Genomic DNA, 16,432 nt, shown 5'->3' with positions numbered 1-16,432 from the left:
ATATGCCAAAGGCTCTTGGTTCATCCCTGGCATTTCCAGTAGGGGCTGGAAAGAGTCCTGGGTAGAGCCCTGGAGATTTCCTGCCCAGAATTCTAGACTGGATAGACCTAAGAGTTTAGCCAAGTTGAAGCCTTTGTTATATTCTGGCCAAGAGCTCTTTTCACTTACATGGTCTGTGTTCTTCTTTTTTGGGGGGGAGGGGGAGAAGTCCAGCCTACCATAATAATTATCTATAGAGCAGCAGGTGGCAAATTGTTGGACATGCCTAGGAAGAAGAGTGGTTTTGAGAAGAGGCTGGATGGAACAGGCTTTCTGAAGATTGGGTAGTCAGTAACTTGGAGGTAGGAGATGGCAATTAAGCCACCCATTCCCAAAATGAACATAATTAGTACAATTAACTGCCTCTGATGGTAATTAATTGCTTTGAACAATAGTTTCCGGGGACGTGGAAAGATTTGTAAAACCAATGGCACATCTGTAAGTCAGCGTTTCCTCATCCTGAGTAGTACAGCCTGCCCTATCAGAATATGGAGCTTGTTTCTTCAGACCTCAGTGAATAGTTCATCATTTGTTACTTGCTGTCCCTGCTTTCAAATCTTGGATGAAAGAGAGATTGTTCTGGTCAAAGTCTGCTAGAGAAGGTTTCCAAAATGGGATTTATTGATTTATATGCCATGTCCTTGAATCACAATAGATGGTACCATCTAGTTGACCTTAGTTGATTCCCTCCCAACGTAAGTAGGGTTGGCCTGATTAATATTTGGATGGAAGCCTACCAGAAAAATCTCACAGCTGGACTGGAAAGTTGAGAGAACATCCTGGAAGAAAGCAACAATAAATGGCTTTCATATTCTTGCCAAGAAAATTATGGAGAGAAAATGACGTATCTTCATAGTCACTAGGAGTTGAGCCCAACTGGATAGTGTCTATCTTGTTTAAAAAATGTATGCTCTAGAATCAGCATCATGGGACATAAGATATCTCAGAGTCTAGTCTCTAAAATCAGACAAGATCAGATGAAGACCTCTAACCCGATGGCAGATTTTCCCTCCTTCTCCTATGTTGGCCTTCAAAGCCTATTCTTTCCAAGGTTAAGTATCTCCAAACTTGGCAAAACCTTAGCATGGGGTAAGCTAAAGATCTGTTGCTATCTCTATTCTTCATTCTGTTCCACTTGGATCTAAAACCCAACCCTAACCTTGCTAAACGATGGGAAGAGGGCTATATACTTCACAATATGCTACCTTTGTGAAATCAAGACAAAGGAACTTCACATAACAATATGCTGTTTTTATCTCTTTCCTCTTAAGGTTCCATCTCAAATATTCCTTATTCCAATCATTTGCTAGGTTGGGCAGGCACTTAAACTGGAAACCTAAACTCTAATCTCTGTAGGGTTACTCAGGAGGTGGCCCCATGGTATTCAACAAGGCTTACTCCTTGAAAAGTGGATTTTGGAGTACAGCTTTAGCGACAGTGACAAGAACATGAAGCCGAATGAAGAGAGGAGATGACTACCCTTCTAATGTAATTAATGCGTGGCTGGCTATCCTCCTCTTTCAGCGCATGCACTTCTGGGGTTTAATTCAATAACAGCCCAGATTTTAAATTTACTAGGTTGTTACCAGTTGCCTGGAGCAACTGAAACCTGTTTTCACAGCAGGGGGAGGAAATGACAAGCACAACGTGTGTGCATGTGCATGTTTAAAAGCCACCGTGGTAGGAAACCAATTAAACAAATAGGCCCGCAATTGTCGAGGCTGATGGCATAACAAGACAGAATGGATGGAGAAGGAGGCTGCTCTTGGATCTGATATTCAGGTTCTGCTGCCTTTGAAGCTGCCAGACCGTGATCCAGAGAACTGAGCTGAGCTGAACCAATAGAGGGTATGTGGTTAATCACTCTGGAGAATAAGAAAACAGATAACTTGAGGCATATCTTGGCTACTTTGCTTTGTGTAAGATCAGACTCCAAATCCCTCAAGTGAAGCTGGGAACTGGGTGGTGTGATGGTCTTTATCATTTCCTTGGACTGCTTTCCCTTGCCTCGATCACTTAGTGAAAGCTACTAGGATAGTAATGGCTTGCCAGTACCCTTGCCTTAGGCCTGGCTCAGTTGTAGAAGAAGACAAGATACTCTCAGAACAAGTCCTACTCCCCAAGAGGAGACGAGTTGGTGACCTCCATCTGTTTTGGCCAGTCTGCCATCAGCTCCAGCCAGCAGGGCCAAGGGCAAGAGATTGTGGGAGATTTTGGAGAACATTTGCTGGTTCTCTTTCCAGTTGTCCATGAATACTTAGAAGAAAAGTAACAATTTATCTCCATTATATCAGTATGTTTGTAGGAAGTCCATTTGGTTTTCTAATATAATATTTGTGTAGTCCCCTTCCCTTCCCTTCCCTTCCCTTCCCTTCCCGAATTCTCTACTGGTTCTCATCTCAAAATGATTTCCCATTCCTTCTGAAGAGAAAAGAATTCAAATCTGGGTTCTACTTGAGACTATTCCTCTCCACCCATTCTGACTTTTGAGCCAAACCCCAGAAGAATTGCAGCCATGTTGCACAAATCACGCGCCTGTGAGGCATGGACTCCTTTCCCCGACCTGGCTGTTTCCAAGGGTTACCGAAAGAGAGAAATCTCTGTGATCATAATAAGCAAGAGGTAGAGACAATGACAAAGCAAATGTCAGGTTAGCTTACAGGGGAACGGAGATTCACCTACACCTACACCCTACACCCACCTCTTGATCTTGAGGACTCCCTTCTTCCTGGTATCTTGTCTCAGTTCTGCTGCATTGTTTAATTAGCCTCGGTGGGACTTCAGCTTTTCTGCTTGCTTGCAAAGCTGAGAAACAGATCCCCAAATCTCACCTTATCCTCTCCCCTTCCCTGTTATTAAAATGATTGCAATGGGCAAAGGCATGTCTTAAAAATGGGATAATAGGGATAAACCTAGTTATCCCCTAGTGGACTAGTTTTCCCAATCTGATGTCCTAAAATTCCTAGAAGGACCCTGGAATAAGTCAACCAAAGTGCTCCTTGCAATTTTTGATGTGGCCGAAGAGGAAACTTAACACGCAAGGAAGAATGATACTTGTTTTATATATGCAATTTTTATTAAAGACTTTTAAAAAGGAAGGTTAAAAACGAATACAAGCTAATATAAAACAAGAAAAGAACAGAGGAAGAAAGAAATCAAAGAGAAAGGGAAAAGTGCAAGAAAGGGAAAAAAAGTAAAAGAAAAATAGAAAAGAAGAAAAAAAGATACAAAAATAGCTTCCGATCTTCTTTACAGCAGTTCTAGGTACAATTATAAATTTACCTCTTACTCTATGGTGACAACATAACTCTCTTCTTTCTATAATCTATCCAGTCTAATCATCAGAACCATAAATCATAAGTTCATTTCTTTCTGTTTTACACAAGAAGACCATAAGGGGTTTCCGGTCAGCAATAAATGTAGATCCTGTCTTTTCGGTGATCAAAGAAAGAGAAGAATTACACGAATGGTGCTAAACCAACCAGATGTGCTCTTAACTCAGTTTCAATTAAACCAGAGGGGTCAGGTTTGCCCTGGCCCCAATCATTTACCCCTTTGCCTGGGGTTGAAGGATCAAGTGCCTTCTGAAAGGAGGGGACCTCTTGCATCCAAGACTTTTATCTGCAGAAGTTAGAGAATGTAATGCTGGAAATGCTTGAAGAGCAGGACAGGTCCTGCCAGTTGAAGCTGTGGGTAGGAAATGCCATTCTTAAGTGTTGTTCTTTTAAAGAAATGATGCTGTTCTTTGCAAGTAACCGTGTCCCTGTCTGCCTAAACTCTCAGGTCTAATGAAAGGCCCTTCCTTTCTTGCGAAGAGGTGTATTCAGGAAGGGCTAAGTGCAAAAGAAATGATCCTCTACCTGGCTGCAATTAACAATGGAATGCCTTGCTTCAGGAAGCCAGGCTGGCATCTGGTTGGTCTTTGGCCAACTTTTTCGGCCCTTTTCTTTACAGACAATGCAATGTTTTCCTGGGAAATGTGAAAACCAGCTTCTGCCTGCTCTTATTAGTTAAAGCTTACTGAATATTTTCTGCAGGCTTGCTTGTTCTTTTTTAAAAAATGATTTAAATGATCGGTTTTAAATGTAGGCTGGCCTGGGTGGGTGTCATTTGAACGTAGGTATAAAATAAAATAACGAAGAGCTTATTAATGAGAAGTGTGTTGGTCTTGCCATTTTCTGATCCTTTTCTAACCTCAGGGAGATTTTTTTCTTCTTCAAAAAATAGCATTGGTCTTAGGATTTTCAATACCACAAGTCCCATAATTGATAGTCCTGTCACATTTTGGGACCTTAGGAAAATCCAACTCCCTTTTCTTCCTGGGAATCTTTTTCAGCATTTTTAATCATACCGTAGTGATGATGTTTGGGGTGGATGAATAGAGTGTTGGTTGTTGGATTTTTTTTTTAAATCACCAAGAGCTTTAGCTGTTTAAAAATCTGCAATGCAGTTCTTTGAGCAAAGATAAACTCTCCTTCAAGCTGAGTTCAGCTCCTAGTAACTATGTGGACAACTTGACTGAGTGTTCTTGGCAGCAGTAAAAAAAGTTATTTGTCCTTTCTTTCTTCTTGGAAATTTTGGTTTTAAAATTCCCAGTCTGGTGGACCATCCTGTGATCTCCAAGTGGTCTCCCATCCGGATCTGGCCCAGCTTAGCTTTCTGAGATCAACCAAGATTGGCCAAGTGCTCCTTTACTCCTTGAGCAAAGGCAAAGGCTTCTTTAAATCGAGTTTGACTCCTGATAGCTTAAACTTGGAAATGTTTATTATTACCTTTTTTTGACTCAGAAGTCTGAGTTACATAAAAAAGGGGGAGGTACCTTAGCAGAAAAAGCAAGTCCGAAGAGTTTGTAATGATTTTCAAAATAAGGTATACAAACACTTTTTGTCCCCCAACTATGTTAATTGGGTGAAACTGGATATGAAGTTCCACACTGTAGGAGAAGTGCAAACATTTTTTGCCTTGACAGCTCTCATATGCCTTTGGAAAATGGCCAAGTCAAGCTGAAGCTAAAATAGATATTTTTCCTCCTCTTTTTGCACAACAGCATTGCTAGGATTTTGGAAATGACCTTTTCTTTGGGAACAGGAGCTTCACAAGTTGTCCTGATTTTTTTTTCTTTTTAAATCTACAGAATACTGGAGAGGTCCACGTATGCGCCATTGAGTCACAAAGGAAGATTTGGGTGGCAAACTTCAAGCTTAGCTCATTATCTTGCAAAGCACAAGAGGCATGGCAAAGATCTTGCTTAGAACGTAGCTGGGCTCCTTGATTGAGAGTAACGTAAAAAATAATCAGCACAGACAGATGGAAGAGAATTCATCTAGAATTCATCACTTAGCAGGAATGCATTGCACTGAGCAGAGAAAGGAGCATTTAGTTAATTGCAGGGATGGTGAGAAGATATTTACCCAATGATTTTTCATGTCTGGTGGCTCCTGGATACACTGAACTGGATGCGTTCAGCTGGAAAATAAATACATAAGCAAGGAAATTCCAATTCTTTAGGGTCACTTTTTTTTTTTTTTAAATTGGTATGGTTCCTTTTAACTTCCTGAGAAATCACCCACAACAGCTGTTTCACGTTCATGACTAGAATCTGTTTGCTCAATGGGATTTTGAGTGTGGAAGCTGAAGGAGGAACTGGGGGCCACGCAAAAGCCAATGAAAATCTTTGAGGGAGCAGGCAGATGTATCCTGCTATCCATGAAGCAAAATGTAATTTCACTGGGTTTTTTTGAGAGGGGAGTGCGTGCATGCAGAAACCCTTTTGCCCAGACTCAAAGACTTGGAAGTATATTGCAGACGATCTTGTCTGACCCTCTGTTCACTGGAGGATTGCAATGCAGGATGGTCGACAGGCGACCTACATTTTGTAATGACTTTGTTGTGAGACGACTGTTCTCTTGTTTGATTTTAACTCTGAATGTTTAATTATTGCATTCTTTAAAATTGCTGCAAGCCCCTTGGAGTCTGGAAGATTGGGCACGCACAGATCTAAATCCAGTACCTCCGACGGAAAAACCTCCCGTCACTTCACAACTTATTCTAACCGTAATATTACTGTCCAAAGGTTAGCCATCATCTATTTCCTTCTCATTTCTATAAACGCTATTCCTGTCCTCCACAGCCACATTTTTCTTTTCATCATACCCCTTCAGATATTTGGAAACAACGGCCTTGCCTCTCTTCTGTTCTCCAAACTAAGCCTCTGAAATTTTTCACGCAGGACCGTCTTTCTGTGCTCCTGACACAATCATGGAACCGGTTCAGTGGAGTCAAGGAGGGAATAAGGCCTATTTCCAAGTGGGGCTGTCTGTTGTGACAAATTCCATTCCCTGATGATTCCCTTTTGGGAAAAAAATTCAGCTGGATGTGGCTAGTCCTCCTCGGCCACTGCGAATGCATTTAGTCACTACCTTTTAAAATAATACTTTAATATTTAAGATATGAGGTATTGCAACAGGAGACACTTCATATATCTCCCATTTCACACCCCAAGAGTTATCACTTTGATCTATACCTTTACAGCAGTTAATAAACAGAGTCAGAATACAGCTTGGACTGGATTCATCTGCCCTTTCCTCCAGCAATTTACAACTTCTAATTTTATTCCTAAGCAATATCTTTTTCCCATTGCTGGATTGATGGCTTCTGAAGTCTTTGCCAATGATTGGAATTTCAGTTGATTCATTTTTTTCATAAGAACTTGAAAGGATAAAGTCTCCTTTGAGTCAAATTTGGCTCCTGGTGCCTTGATGGATGTGTCTCTGTTGTTTTCTTGGCAACATTACAGAAAAGGTTGCCAGGAATTTTTTTTTTTTTTTTTTTACTTCCCCGTGTGTCCTACCTTTCTAGATTTCCTGGTGGTGTCTCATTCCAGGTACAGTGTTGTTTAGCTTCCAAGTTCAGACAAGGTTGTTGTTACCTGCCGAGACCATAAGCTTTCCCCGAATTTTAAAATAAAAATGAATAAGCTTAGGAAAAGTTAAACACTGAGAGCGAAAGGGTGGCTCTTTTGAGGCGGAGAGCATGAAGACATCCTTCATTTTGCTGAGCATTAGTGTGTTTTCAATCTTCCGCCTGCTGGAGGATTTTAGTTAGGGCAGGCTTGGAAATTTAAAGGAGTGGTTAAAGTCTGCTTTGAAAACAAGGTGACTTTTAACAGGTCCCTCATTCATTCTCCATTTTGGAGGTTCATCCAAGCCAGAGAAAAATTCTGATCTCCTCCTTGGACGGTTCCCTGCCTTTCTCAACCATGTGACACCAAAGGATTATTTTAACCCTGGGCAGATAAGATAGAAAAGGGCTGACATTTCTCTCTCCTTTCCTTTATCCCCTCAAGAGTCTTTCTGAGGGCAACCGAGACAGAGATGCAGTTCTCCCAAAGACTCAGGCCACACCGATACTATCCTTTCTAAACCCAGCTCATTTTTGGAGAAAGATCGAAGCCGCACTTCGCTGTGGCATGCAATTACTTGAGGAAGAACAGAGGGAACCTTTGCACTTAGGAAAGACCTTCTCAGTCCACTGTCTCAAGCAAGCACGTGCAGATTCCTTCTCCACACTGAAACTGCCAAATCAGTCACTGTCTGGTAGAGCAGGTAGACACTCAGTCAATGGTCCAAGGAGGGCTTATCTCAGCAATAGAGTTCCTCATGAGAAAAGACCTCCTTGGGAGTAAGGCTGTGCTCATGAGTAGGGGTTTTGTAAGGGCTTCTTGAATGTGCTCCACTTGGGGGTGGAGCTGTGAAAGTTCAGGCTTAAAAGCTTTCAGGTTCCTGAATAATGTCAGTTCACAGCTTCTCTTTTGGTGGTGTGTATCTTGCTACTTGTGTCCTTGTTCAATGGATTGTACTTGATACTTGGACTTCTCTGTAGCTTTTCAGGTTGGTCCTAAGAAAGGATTCTCAACTGCACAAAATCATGGTGGAAGGGGAGGTCAGAATAACTTGGCTTGATAGATTCATGGGGCCTTGACAAGCTAGTGTTGTCCAGGTGGGAGCCTCCAGGTCTTTCTCCTTTTTAAGAAACTTTGTTGGCAGGGCGAGGTGGGGGAATTTAGTCACGAAATGGCAGGTGGAAATTTCAGGACTCTGACAACCTGTCTAGGTTGGCCCTGATGCAGATTGGAAAACCTGCCCACTTCTGCTGCATGAGCTCAACTCCTCTGAATGAGTGTGCTAATGGTTAAACCTAGAGTGAGAGCTGGCCTGTGTTGTATTGGTCTTGCAGGCATGGCAGAATATAGGATACGCTCTGGATATAGGAGCAGCTTTTAGGATGGACATGAAGGCATTGTAAGAAGTTGAAATGCCAGCTAGAGCTACGTGCTGTGGGTTCTTTGGCGTGGAAGAAAAAATTAAATAAAAGAGAGGGGGCAGTTGTATCTATGACCTTTTAAGAAATTAGACCAAGCAATTGCCCAAGGATGTCAGATCTTTCATCCACCAGTTTCCTCTACCTGTTGGTTGCATTTGCAGTTTCCTCCTTGTTGTAGTTACCCCTTCTATTTGTTCCTAAGAATCCTTTCTTGGGATGTGGGTGATTTTAATAGCTTACTAAAATTTATACCCTGACTAGTTCCCAAGACTCCAAGATGATTCATAACCCGGTTTCTTTTTGCAGTTCCCTTCTCAATTTCTTTCTCCCTTTTCTTCTCATTTTTTAAAGTAACATTACTCATTCCAGTGACTTTCCAAGAGTTTCCAGTAAGACAGTGCCAGGAAAAAGGAAGCAGGCGGAAACAGAAGGCTGAACTTTGTATGAATTGGGTTGCATGACCTGTGAAGGAACTGTTTACTAATGCATAGGAGTAATACTTCTAGCTTCCTCTAATCTTCAAATACTTTCTAGAGATGCTGCTAGCATTCTAGTGAGGTAGGATGGTGTAGCCATGAGAACAATGTGTCTGTTTTGCTCTATCTCCATTACTCAGTGTCTGATTTTAAGTTTGTTTTGCCATGTTTCTGCAAGAGTTTGCAAGGCTTGGGGAAAGAACTTTGCTGGATCGCATTGTGTGTGCAATTGAGAGTGTGTCTGCTTGCACACATGTTTTGGTGTGCAAGCAATTTTCTTCAGCAACGTACCTTTTTATCCCCGGGTTCTATTGGCAGTTTGGTTTGCATTGTGGTTGTTGCCCTCCATTTGTATTGAAGCATTGGGATATGTTTTTGAGCTAGGAAACTGCATCACCATTCAAGGTGCGGTATGAATTTCAAAAAGGAGATTGTGTTTCACTCTCTGCAATTCTTTGAAAGGGCAAAACGACATGGATTTGCCTTAGAAGATAAATCTTATTTTTGTTGTTCTGAAATGCAGCATAGATGTTTTAGACCCCTCAGTTTTATAAATGTGACAGGATAGCTCTTTTTAATTGGAAGGGCATGACTTTAGTTGTAAGATGCACAATAAATATTTTTTCCCCCATTTTAGACCTACATATCTGGATGCATTTGAATCAAAGAAATAAACATGGATTTACATAAAGTTGGTGATGGGGAATGCGCCAAGCATGAACATAGTTTTGCATTTTAAACTCTCTTAAATTGCAGCAGGGTTAGAAATGGATGTGGGGTGGTATCTGGTGCCCCATTTCTGCTATGACCCATTGTTATTTGGGGAATGAGTTCTGTTTCATAGGGGAAAAAAAGGAGAAAGGGCCAGTGGTAGGACATCTGCTACCTAGAATGTGGCAATAGATTGGTAGGTCCACCTTTCCTATGCTTCCACCTGTCTTTTCAAACTACCCTTGGGAAGTCAAGGGACAACCTGTTGAAGGAGAGAAATTGGGGAAGGGCAACTTCACCCCCAAGGCCATCTGAGAACTATTGGGTCAGGGATGAGGAGGTCTGATGAGGAACTTCTGGACAATATGTTGGCTTCTCCTTTTTTTATAAATGAGCAATCAAAGGTGATAGATAAAGGGACCACATCCTGGTGCAAATCTGAGATGAGTTTTCTTGGAGCACTGGTGGTTATTGCTTCAAATTCCTTTCAGCAGCTTGTCTGTCTCACTTCTGGGCTGGGAACACGTTGAAGGCAATATCCTTGAGAGATGACCAGAAAAATCCTTGTGGGCCCTTTTTGTATCACGGATAGATGCAAGATGATATTCTAATGCTGCTTTTTTCTTTTTCTCTCTTGTCCTTGGTAGGATTCTGGCTACAGCTGGGACCCAATTTGACCTTCGAACGCTGAGAGCTGTCCGTGTGCTGAGACCACTGAAACTTGTCTCAGGAATCCCAAGTAAGTGGGGGAACTTCTGGGGTGGTGTAAGTTGGATTCCGATTCTCATCATGCCTTGCCACCTCCTCTCCTTCCAATGGACAGTGCTTATTTGGCTCAGCTGGGGTGGGTGTTCTCTGAAGCTCCTCATGGTGTGAAAATAAAGTCAAGTCTACTTGAAAATGAGCTTGACTTCTGATGACTATACGAATGTGTCCCTGTTGTTTTCTTGGCACAGATATGGAAATGCTGTGCCAGTGCGTCTTATGGGATCTTTTTTACATCCTCCCAGTCTAGCCTGTAATGTTGGATTTCCTGTTGAGGTCTCCCACCCAAGGCTAACCAGATCAGACTCCTCACCTTTTTGTGCTCAGCCAGTTCTGATGAAGTGCTTCCACCCATTTGGGCCCATTGCCAAATCAAATAGAGAGGAAGTTTCTGGCCCTCGGTGGCAACTATTTCATTTTTAAAAAGTTGTTGAAAAGATGCTAACTCCATACCTGTGCAATGTAGAGCTTCAGCACCGACGTTTCTTGGCCTGAAAAAGTGCTCTTGGGGGCCAAGGAGATTCTCAGCAGTTGGCTGGGACCAGCTCTGGTTGGCTCCGCACTTTCTGCCTAAAATTATTAGCCTCCTTGACTTCAGCTTGTCTCCCTCAGTTTAACTGAAAAGATGACTCATGTCAAGGAGGGACATAGGGGTTGATTGATGCTTCCACTGACTGATGTCTCTTTTGGGGATTAGCCAAGAAAAGACATGAAGACAAACTAAAGCAATTAAATGGGGAGTGGGGAGGATTAGGACCTGGTGCTTCAATTTTGTAGAACTTTGGGTGTTATTCCTTTCTCTTTCAGCTGTTGACTTGGTTTCTCTTCTTCCTACAAATGCTGTAGTTAAAGAGTACCCCACCCCATTTGCATCACTCAGAAATTGCTAAATTGTCAACATTTGGTGATACTGTAGATTTGCTAAAGTTTTGTGAGGGTTCCTCTGCCAGGAAATTGCTGAAATATTCCTTGGGGGAGTTGCTTGAGAAGTCAGCACCCTTGGGTAGGCCCTTGTGAAGATTCGGTCTTTGTGCCTGAGATCTGGATGATTTGGGTGCAACTGTGCAGCCAAATCAAGGTCTGGATTTGAATCCAAGCTGGTGGAAAACCCCAGAGAGCTAGGCTATGATTTAGCAATGCTTGGGGAATGTTGCTTCCTTCCTGAGATACTTCTTGGTTGGAATCCTCTCTTTGCAAAGATTCTCCATGGACTGATTTTTTTTTTCTTGCTCAGGTTTACAAGTTGTTCTCAAATCCATCATGAAGGCGATGGTACCTCTCCTTCAGATTGGCCTCCTCCTTTTCTTTGCCATTGTGATGTTTGCTATCATTGGATTGGAATTCTACATGGGCAAGTTTCATAAAGCCTGCTTCTCCAATGAAACAGGTGGGTGATGGGAAGACCAGTCTAACAAGACAGCTTTTTGGGGGGAGGGCACATAGTGGGAGAAAATGCTGAGCTAAACGGTTGCCAGATCTCTTATGCTTATAACACTCAAGGAATAGGTGAGTGGCTTTATCACACAGTTAGAAACAGAATACAACCTTGCATGTTTCAGGCAGGCCACTGGTTCTGGTTTTATCTTCACGAGAATTGAATGAACACAATGCAAGTTTTTTGTTTTAAACAGTATAACACTGCTCTATGCCTTGGTAGTGATCTTGCTGATTAGATGAGGGGTGGGCGGCCAGTGGCCCCAAGTCCCCTCATCTGCAATCCCCACGCCACTCTGAGATTGCAATGCTGAAATTTGGCCAACCAAACAGACCAGTGTTGGTAATGCACTGTTGTATGGCTTTGGTGTAAGGGTGAAGATAATCTCTTGACTCCTATAGTCTTCCTTTTCCCACCTTTAATCTTGCTACCAAAATAAACCCATCACATCTTCTCCAGTGATTATCATTCAAACATTGCCCTTCCTAAAAACCAAGCAAGAGAGGAAAAAAAGTTTGTCTGTCCTTGGTACCAAGTGCACGGGACTATTTGCATGAACCTTCCTTCCATCCAGAAGGTCAGGAGGCTGAGTGGTGGCCCTCACGACCTGAAAGCTTTCCCCTCCCTGTTCTAGCTGGAAAGATAAATGACTGATTTCTAGATGTATATGATAAACAATCCTGCTGCACTGGAAATTCTTCCTGCTCATTCTGATGAGAGGAGTTATAAAGGTCTGCTCCAGGATCTTCACAGATGGTATCCATTTCTCAGCACAGCCATTGAGATAGTGTGACCTTTTGTGCAGCCACAGGTGGACAGTTCAGACAGAGTAAGACTCAAAGGTCTTACATTACATTAAGTTATGCAATTGAAAGACTTGTATTAAGGATCTTTTGGAGAAATTTACTTTTAAGTGGCAAGGAGTATTTCGGCACTTTTCAAACTCTGGCAAGCTGGCTCACTTTGGAGGCTATTCATTCTTCAAGTGGAGTCCTCTGCTATTGTCCCAAAGACTGACCTATATATCTGCATTAGCTCTAGCTTTGTCTCATACAGTAGACTTGACTTTAGCCTATTAGAGCACTTCAGCAGAGGAACCAGTAGTCCAGTCAGCTGATGGCCTCCCCTTCACTAGATGTGCCCAAGCAGAAGACGAATATCCATCTGACAGGGATGTTTTCATCTGGATTCTTGCACTGAACAGGGGAGTGGACCTGAGGACTCAGTGCCCCCCACCGACTCTAGGATTCTAAGCCCATCGCCTCTGGTGTTATGTGGATTGTGGGAACGGCAGTTCAGCACATTTGGAGAACATCAAGCTAGGAGAGAAGTTCACGCAGATATGGAAATTAGAGTTACTCGGGGCAGAAGAAAGCAAAATGTTTGCTCTAGCTTGCTTCTGAGGGAGGACAATGGTTAAGCTTCGTATTCAGTTTTGCCATCTTTCTTGTGAATTTTCCACTTTCTCTGCAGGTGAGAGACTGGGAGATTTCCCATGTGGTGAAGACTGGCCGGCCAGGCGCTGTGAAGAAGGGACATGCAAAAAATACTGGGAAGGTCCCAACTTTGGGATCACCAACTTTGACAATATCTTGTTTGCTGTGCTCACCGTCTTCCAGTGCATCACCATGGAGGGATGGACCGATATCCTCTATAATGTAAGTTTTGCAGATGCCAGATGAGCAAAGGCCATCCAATTAAGTACATACTGTGGAGGGGAGAGCCATAAGTATATCACTCCCATATCCTGCTTAGGATCTTCTCAGTTGGCCATCATATGACAGCATTTTGGATTTCAGAGGACTTGGGCTGGACTCGGTAGGGTTCCTTTTTTGGGAACGCTGCATTAAAAAGTTTGCAGGGATCCCATAACTCCTCTTTTGTTAAAGGTTTTGTTTCTCTGGGATCTCAAAACTAGGTTATATGCTGTTGGATGATAAGGTTGGTCTGGAAAGTTGTAACGAGTGCTGGGCAAACTTCATATTTATGGGAACTGCTTTGCTTTATGCTAGAATCCATCAGTTGGAATGTTTTCCCCAAGAGACCAGCTTTGGATTAAAAAAAGGCCCTGCCTCAAGGCTCTGCTCTAAGTACTAGAACTGGAAGGAGATGGCACATTTTTCCAGATCAGAATCCACCCCCCTCTGAGTTGCTCCAGGCTTTCTCCATTTCAGATATATAATTTATGGTGGGGGGAGAGAATAATTGAGCTGCTGCTATGGTTACATAATTGGGAGTCAAATATCCTTTCAGATTTACTGGAAAAACACTCAGGGAGTTACTTCTCAGATCCAGCAATACCGTACTATAAGATCTGGGGGAAACTAGGTGCTTTGAATGCATTTGTTTACGGCGGGGGGAGGGAGAAGTTTGGCTTAGAAGCCATTTTGCCTTTGGGCTCCATTAAGGAGCTCTAAAGAGGGGCTGTGGATTTGAGTGCCGCCAGTCTTTGCTGCTTCGTTTGTTTTCAGCTTAGTCATCTAGGAGTGGTGACATTTCCCCCCTTTTCAGTTGAAACAAGGGAAAGCTTTTTACCCAGGTTTTATTTGGGAAGAGTTTTATGCTGGAGGCAGACAGGTTAACGCATCCACGAGGCTTTGAGAAGAAGCTGTGAAAGGGTGTTGCCTTCTTGAAAGGACAAGGCTGAGGAGAGGCGGAAGAAGGGTTTCTGGGTTTGTAAGGCACAGGACGACAGAGTTCAAGAAATGCCCTTTGAAATGACTAGGCTTTTTGGATAAAGCAGAAGGACGGATACCCTAACACCCTGACTACGATGGTCCATTATCTTCAAGTATTAGAAGCGCAGAAGTTGGGTTAGAAGCATTAGAAGTGGATGGGTGCAGTCTGCTCCAGCTGGAAAGCTTCCAAGGGAACAGTCTTTTGTGGATGGCGGGGAGCTGATTTATACCAAACTTGAAACACCTTTCCTATTTTGTGGATCTCCTTTCCCAGGATCAGTTCATTTCCCTGAATAAGGAAGGGAGATGATGGGAAGGCCCCCATCTTGCGGGCTTGGCTCAGTTTGTTAGGACAGCAGACCTCTGTTTGCTTTTTGGCAATTATTAATCCTGTGGAGAATCTCATGACATTTAAAAGGGGAGGGGGAAATCGGTTGCTCTTTAACTCCATTAATAACATTTGTATTTGTAGGGAGAGAGGGCAGATCTTTAAAAAAATTCATGATGAAACAAAATAATTATCCCTCCCTTCCTTTTCCATCCCATTGCTCATCTTCGATCCCTGTTGAGTAATCTAGAATAAATCGCTTCTTTCCCACTAATAAGTAGACATTCTTGGGTAAATACAGAGTTGAATGTAACTAGATAAGGCATTGTCAAAATATTCTATTAATGGGCTCCTATTTTCAAAAAGCATTTTTTCATTTACTGTTCCAAATAGCTGCAGAAGGCTTTTATTTCTTGCAGGAGGTGGTTGGTCACAAGAGTTTCCAAATATATATGGAATTTTTTTAGCAGATCCTGCACTGAGCAAGGGGTTAGATTAGATGCTCATAGATCATGATTCTATGAGATGCATGTATGCTTTGTACCTGTAAAACGATAATCAGCTTATGTAGTTTATCATTCCAGGATCATACAGATACAAGAGATTTTGATCTTATTTAAAAATGGAGTGTTTCTGTGATTTCGTCCTCATTTTTGGTATACTTCTTGAAAAATAAGCATCTTTGTATAACAGAAGGTTACTTTGTAGGAGTCCATATTGTTTTTAGCCTCCAACCATTTTGGAAAAACATGCTTTAAAAACTTTAAATGCATCTTAAATTGGGAATTTTCCCCCCCACTTTGAAATAGCCTGCTAATATCCTCTCTTGCTATGCTGTAATGAGAGGGGTGACCGTATGAATGGCTTAAATAAATAAATCTGGGAATTTGGAAATTGATTTTATCTAGGCACCACCTTCAGAAAACTGTACCAGCACTTATTTCAATGAGGGAATACAAGATCCTACTTCAATGTTGCCTGGCTAGATTCTTAGAATCTGAATCTAATAGATTTATGGGGTAAAGATTCTTTCAACAGGAATGTATCTTCCTTACAGACACTAGAAGACGGTAAAGATCATTCCATTCTGTCAAGGCATAAAGACAGTAATGATTAAGAGTGTGGATATTGTCTAAGATCCCATTGCCTTGTCACTTAATTCAGATAATTGATCTGACAACTTGAAATGATTTGGGAAACAGAGGCAATCAGATGCTTCAGTATAAAGCATTGAATTGCATCTGATTTTCTGAACTGATTTTTAAAAAGGTTTAGAGGTCCCCTCCCAACTGCCCAAACAATTCAAAAGCTAATTCAGCTGGAGGATTCAAGTCCCTAGGAATCTATTTTCTCAATGCAGAAGTGTGTAACTTCATTTTTATGAAGGAACACGTTGGGTCTCTGAATAATGTGCCGTGAGTTGCACTCCAAAATGTTGGAAGGTTTGGACAAAAATAGTGATTGGATTAAAATAAAATAGAGCTATCAGTTATTAATCCCCATGGAATTGAGAGCTTTCCCCCTCCTACTGTGTTAACATTTGGGGGACCCATCCAATCCCTGGAAACCCTGAAAACTTTACATGGTGCCTGAAATGAGTTTAAAGATTTTTTGCATGGTTGGCAAAACCAATATTATTTCCCCAACTCACAAAAGGGAAGGAAAGTAATTAGAGGGG

At 42.1% G+C, this 16,432-nt stretch overlaps 1 protein-coding gene across 1 annotated transcript in view; it reads left to right on the top strand.

Moving 5' to 3' along the window:
- The window catches only part of CACNA1B (calcium voltage-gated channel subunit alpha1 B), a 145,005-nt gene that overhangs the window by 31,186 nt on the left and 97,387 nt on the right, over positions 1–16,432 (top strand). The window contains exons 4-6 of the mRNA XM_088146959.1: positions 10,196–10,287; positions 11,548–11,700; positions 13,222–13,406. Coding sequence (XP_088003085.1) covers positions 10,196–10,287; positions 11,548–11,700; positions 13,222–13,406 — 430 coding nt within the window. The remainder of the gene's footprint in view (positions 1–10,195; positions 10,288–11,547; positions 11,701–13,221; positions 13,407–16,432) is intronic.

Source organism: Python bivittatus, unplaced genomic scaffold, assembly GCF_059951505.1.
Source record: "Python bivittatus isolate LINGU-HERP-01145 unplaced genomic scaffold, Pbiv_v1 ctg000160_np1212, whole genome shotgun sequence".
Classification (NCBI taxonomy): domain Eukaryota; kingdom Metazoa; phylum Chordata; class Lepidosauria; order Squamata; family Pythonidae; genus Python; species Python bivittatus.
This window is presented reverse-complemented; position numbering and strand designations above follow the sequence as displayed.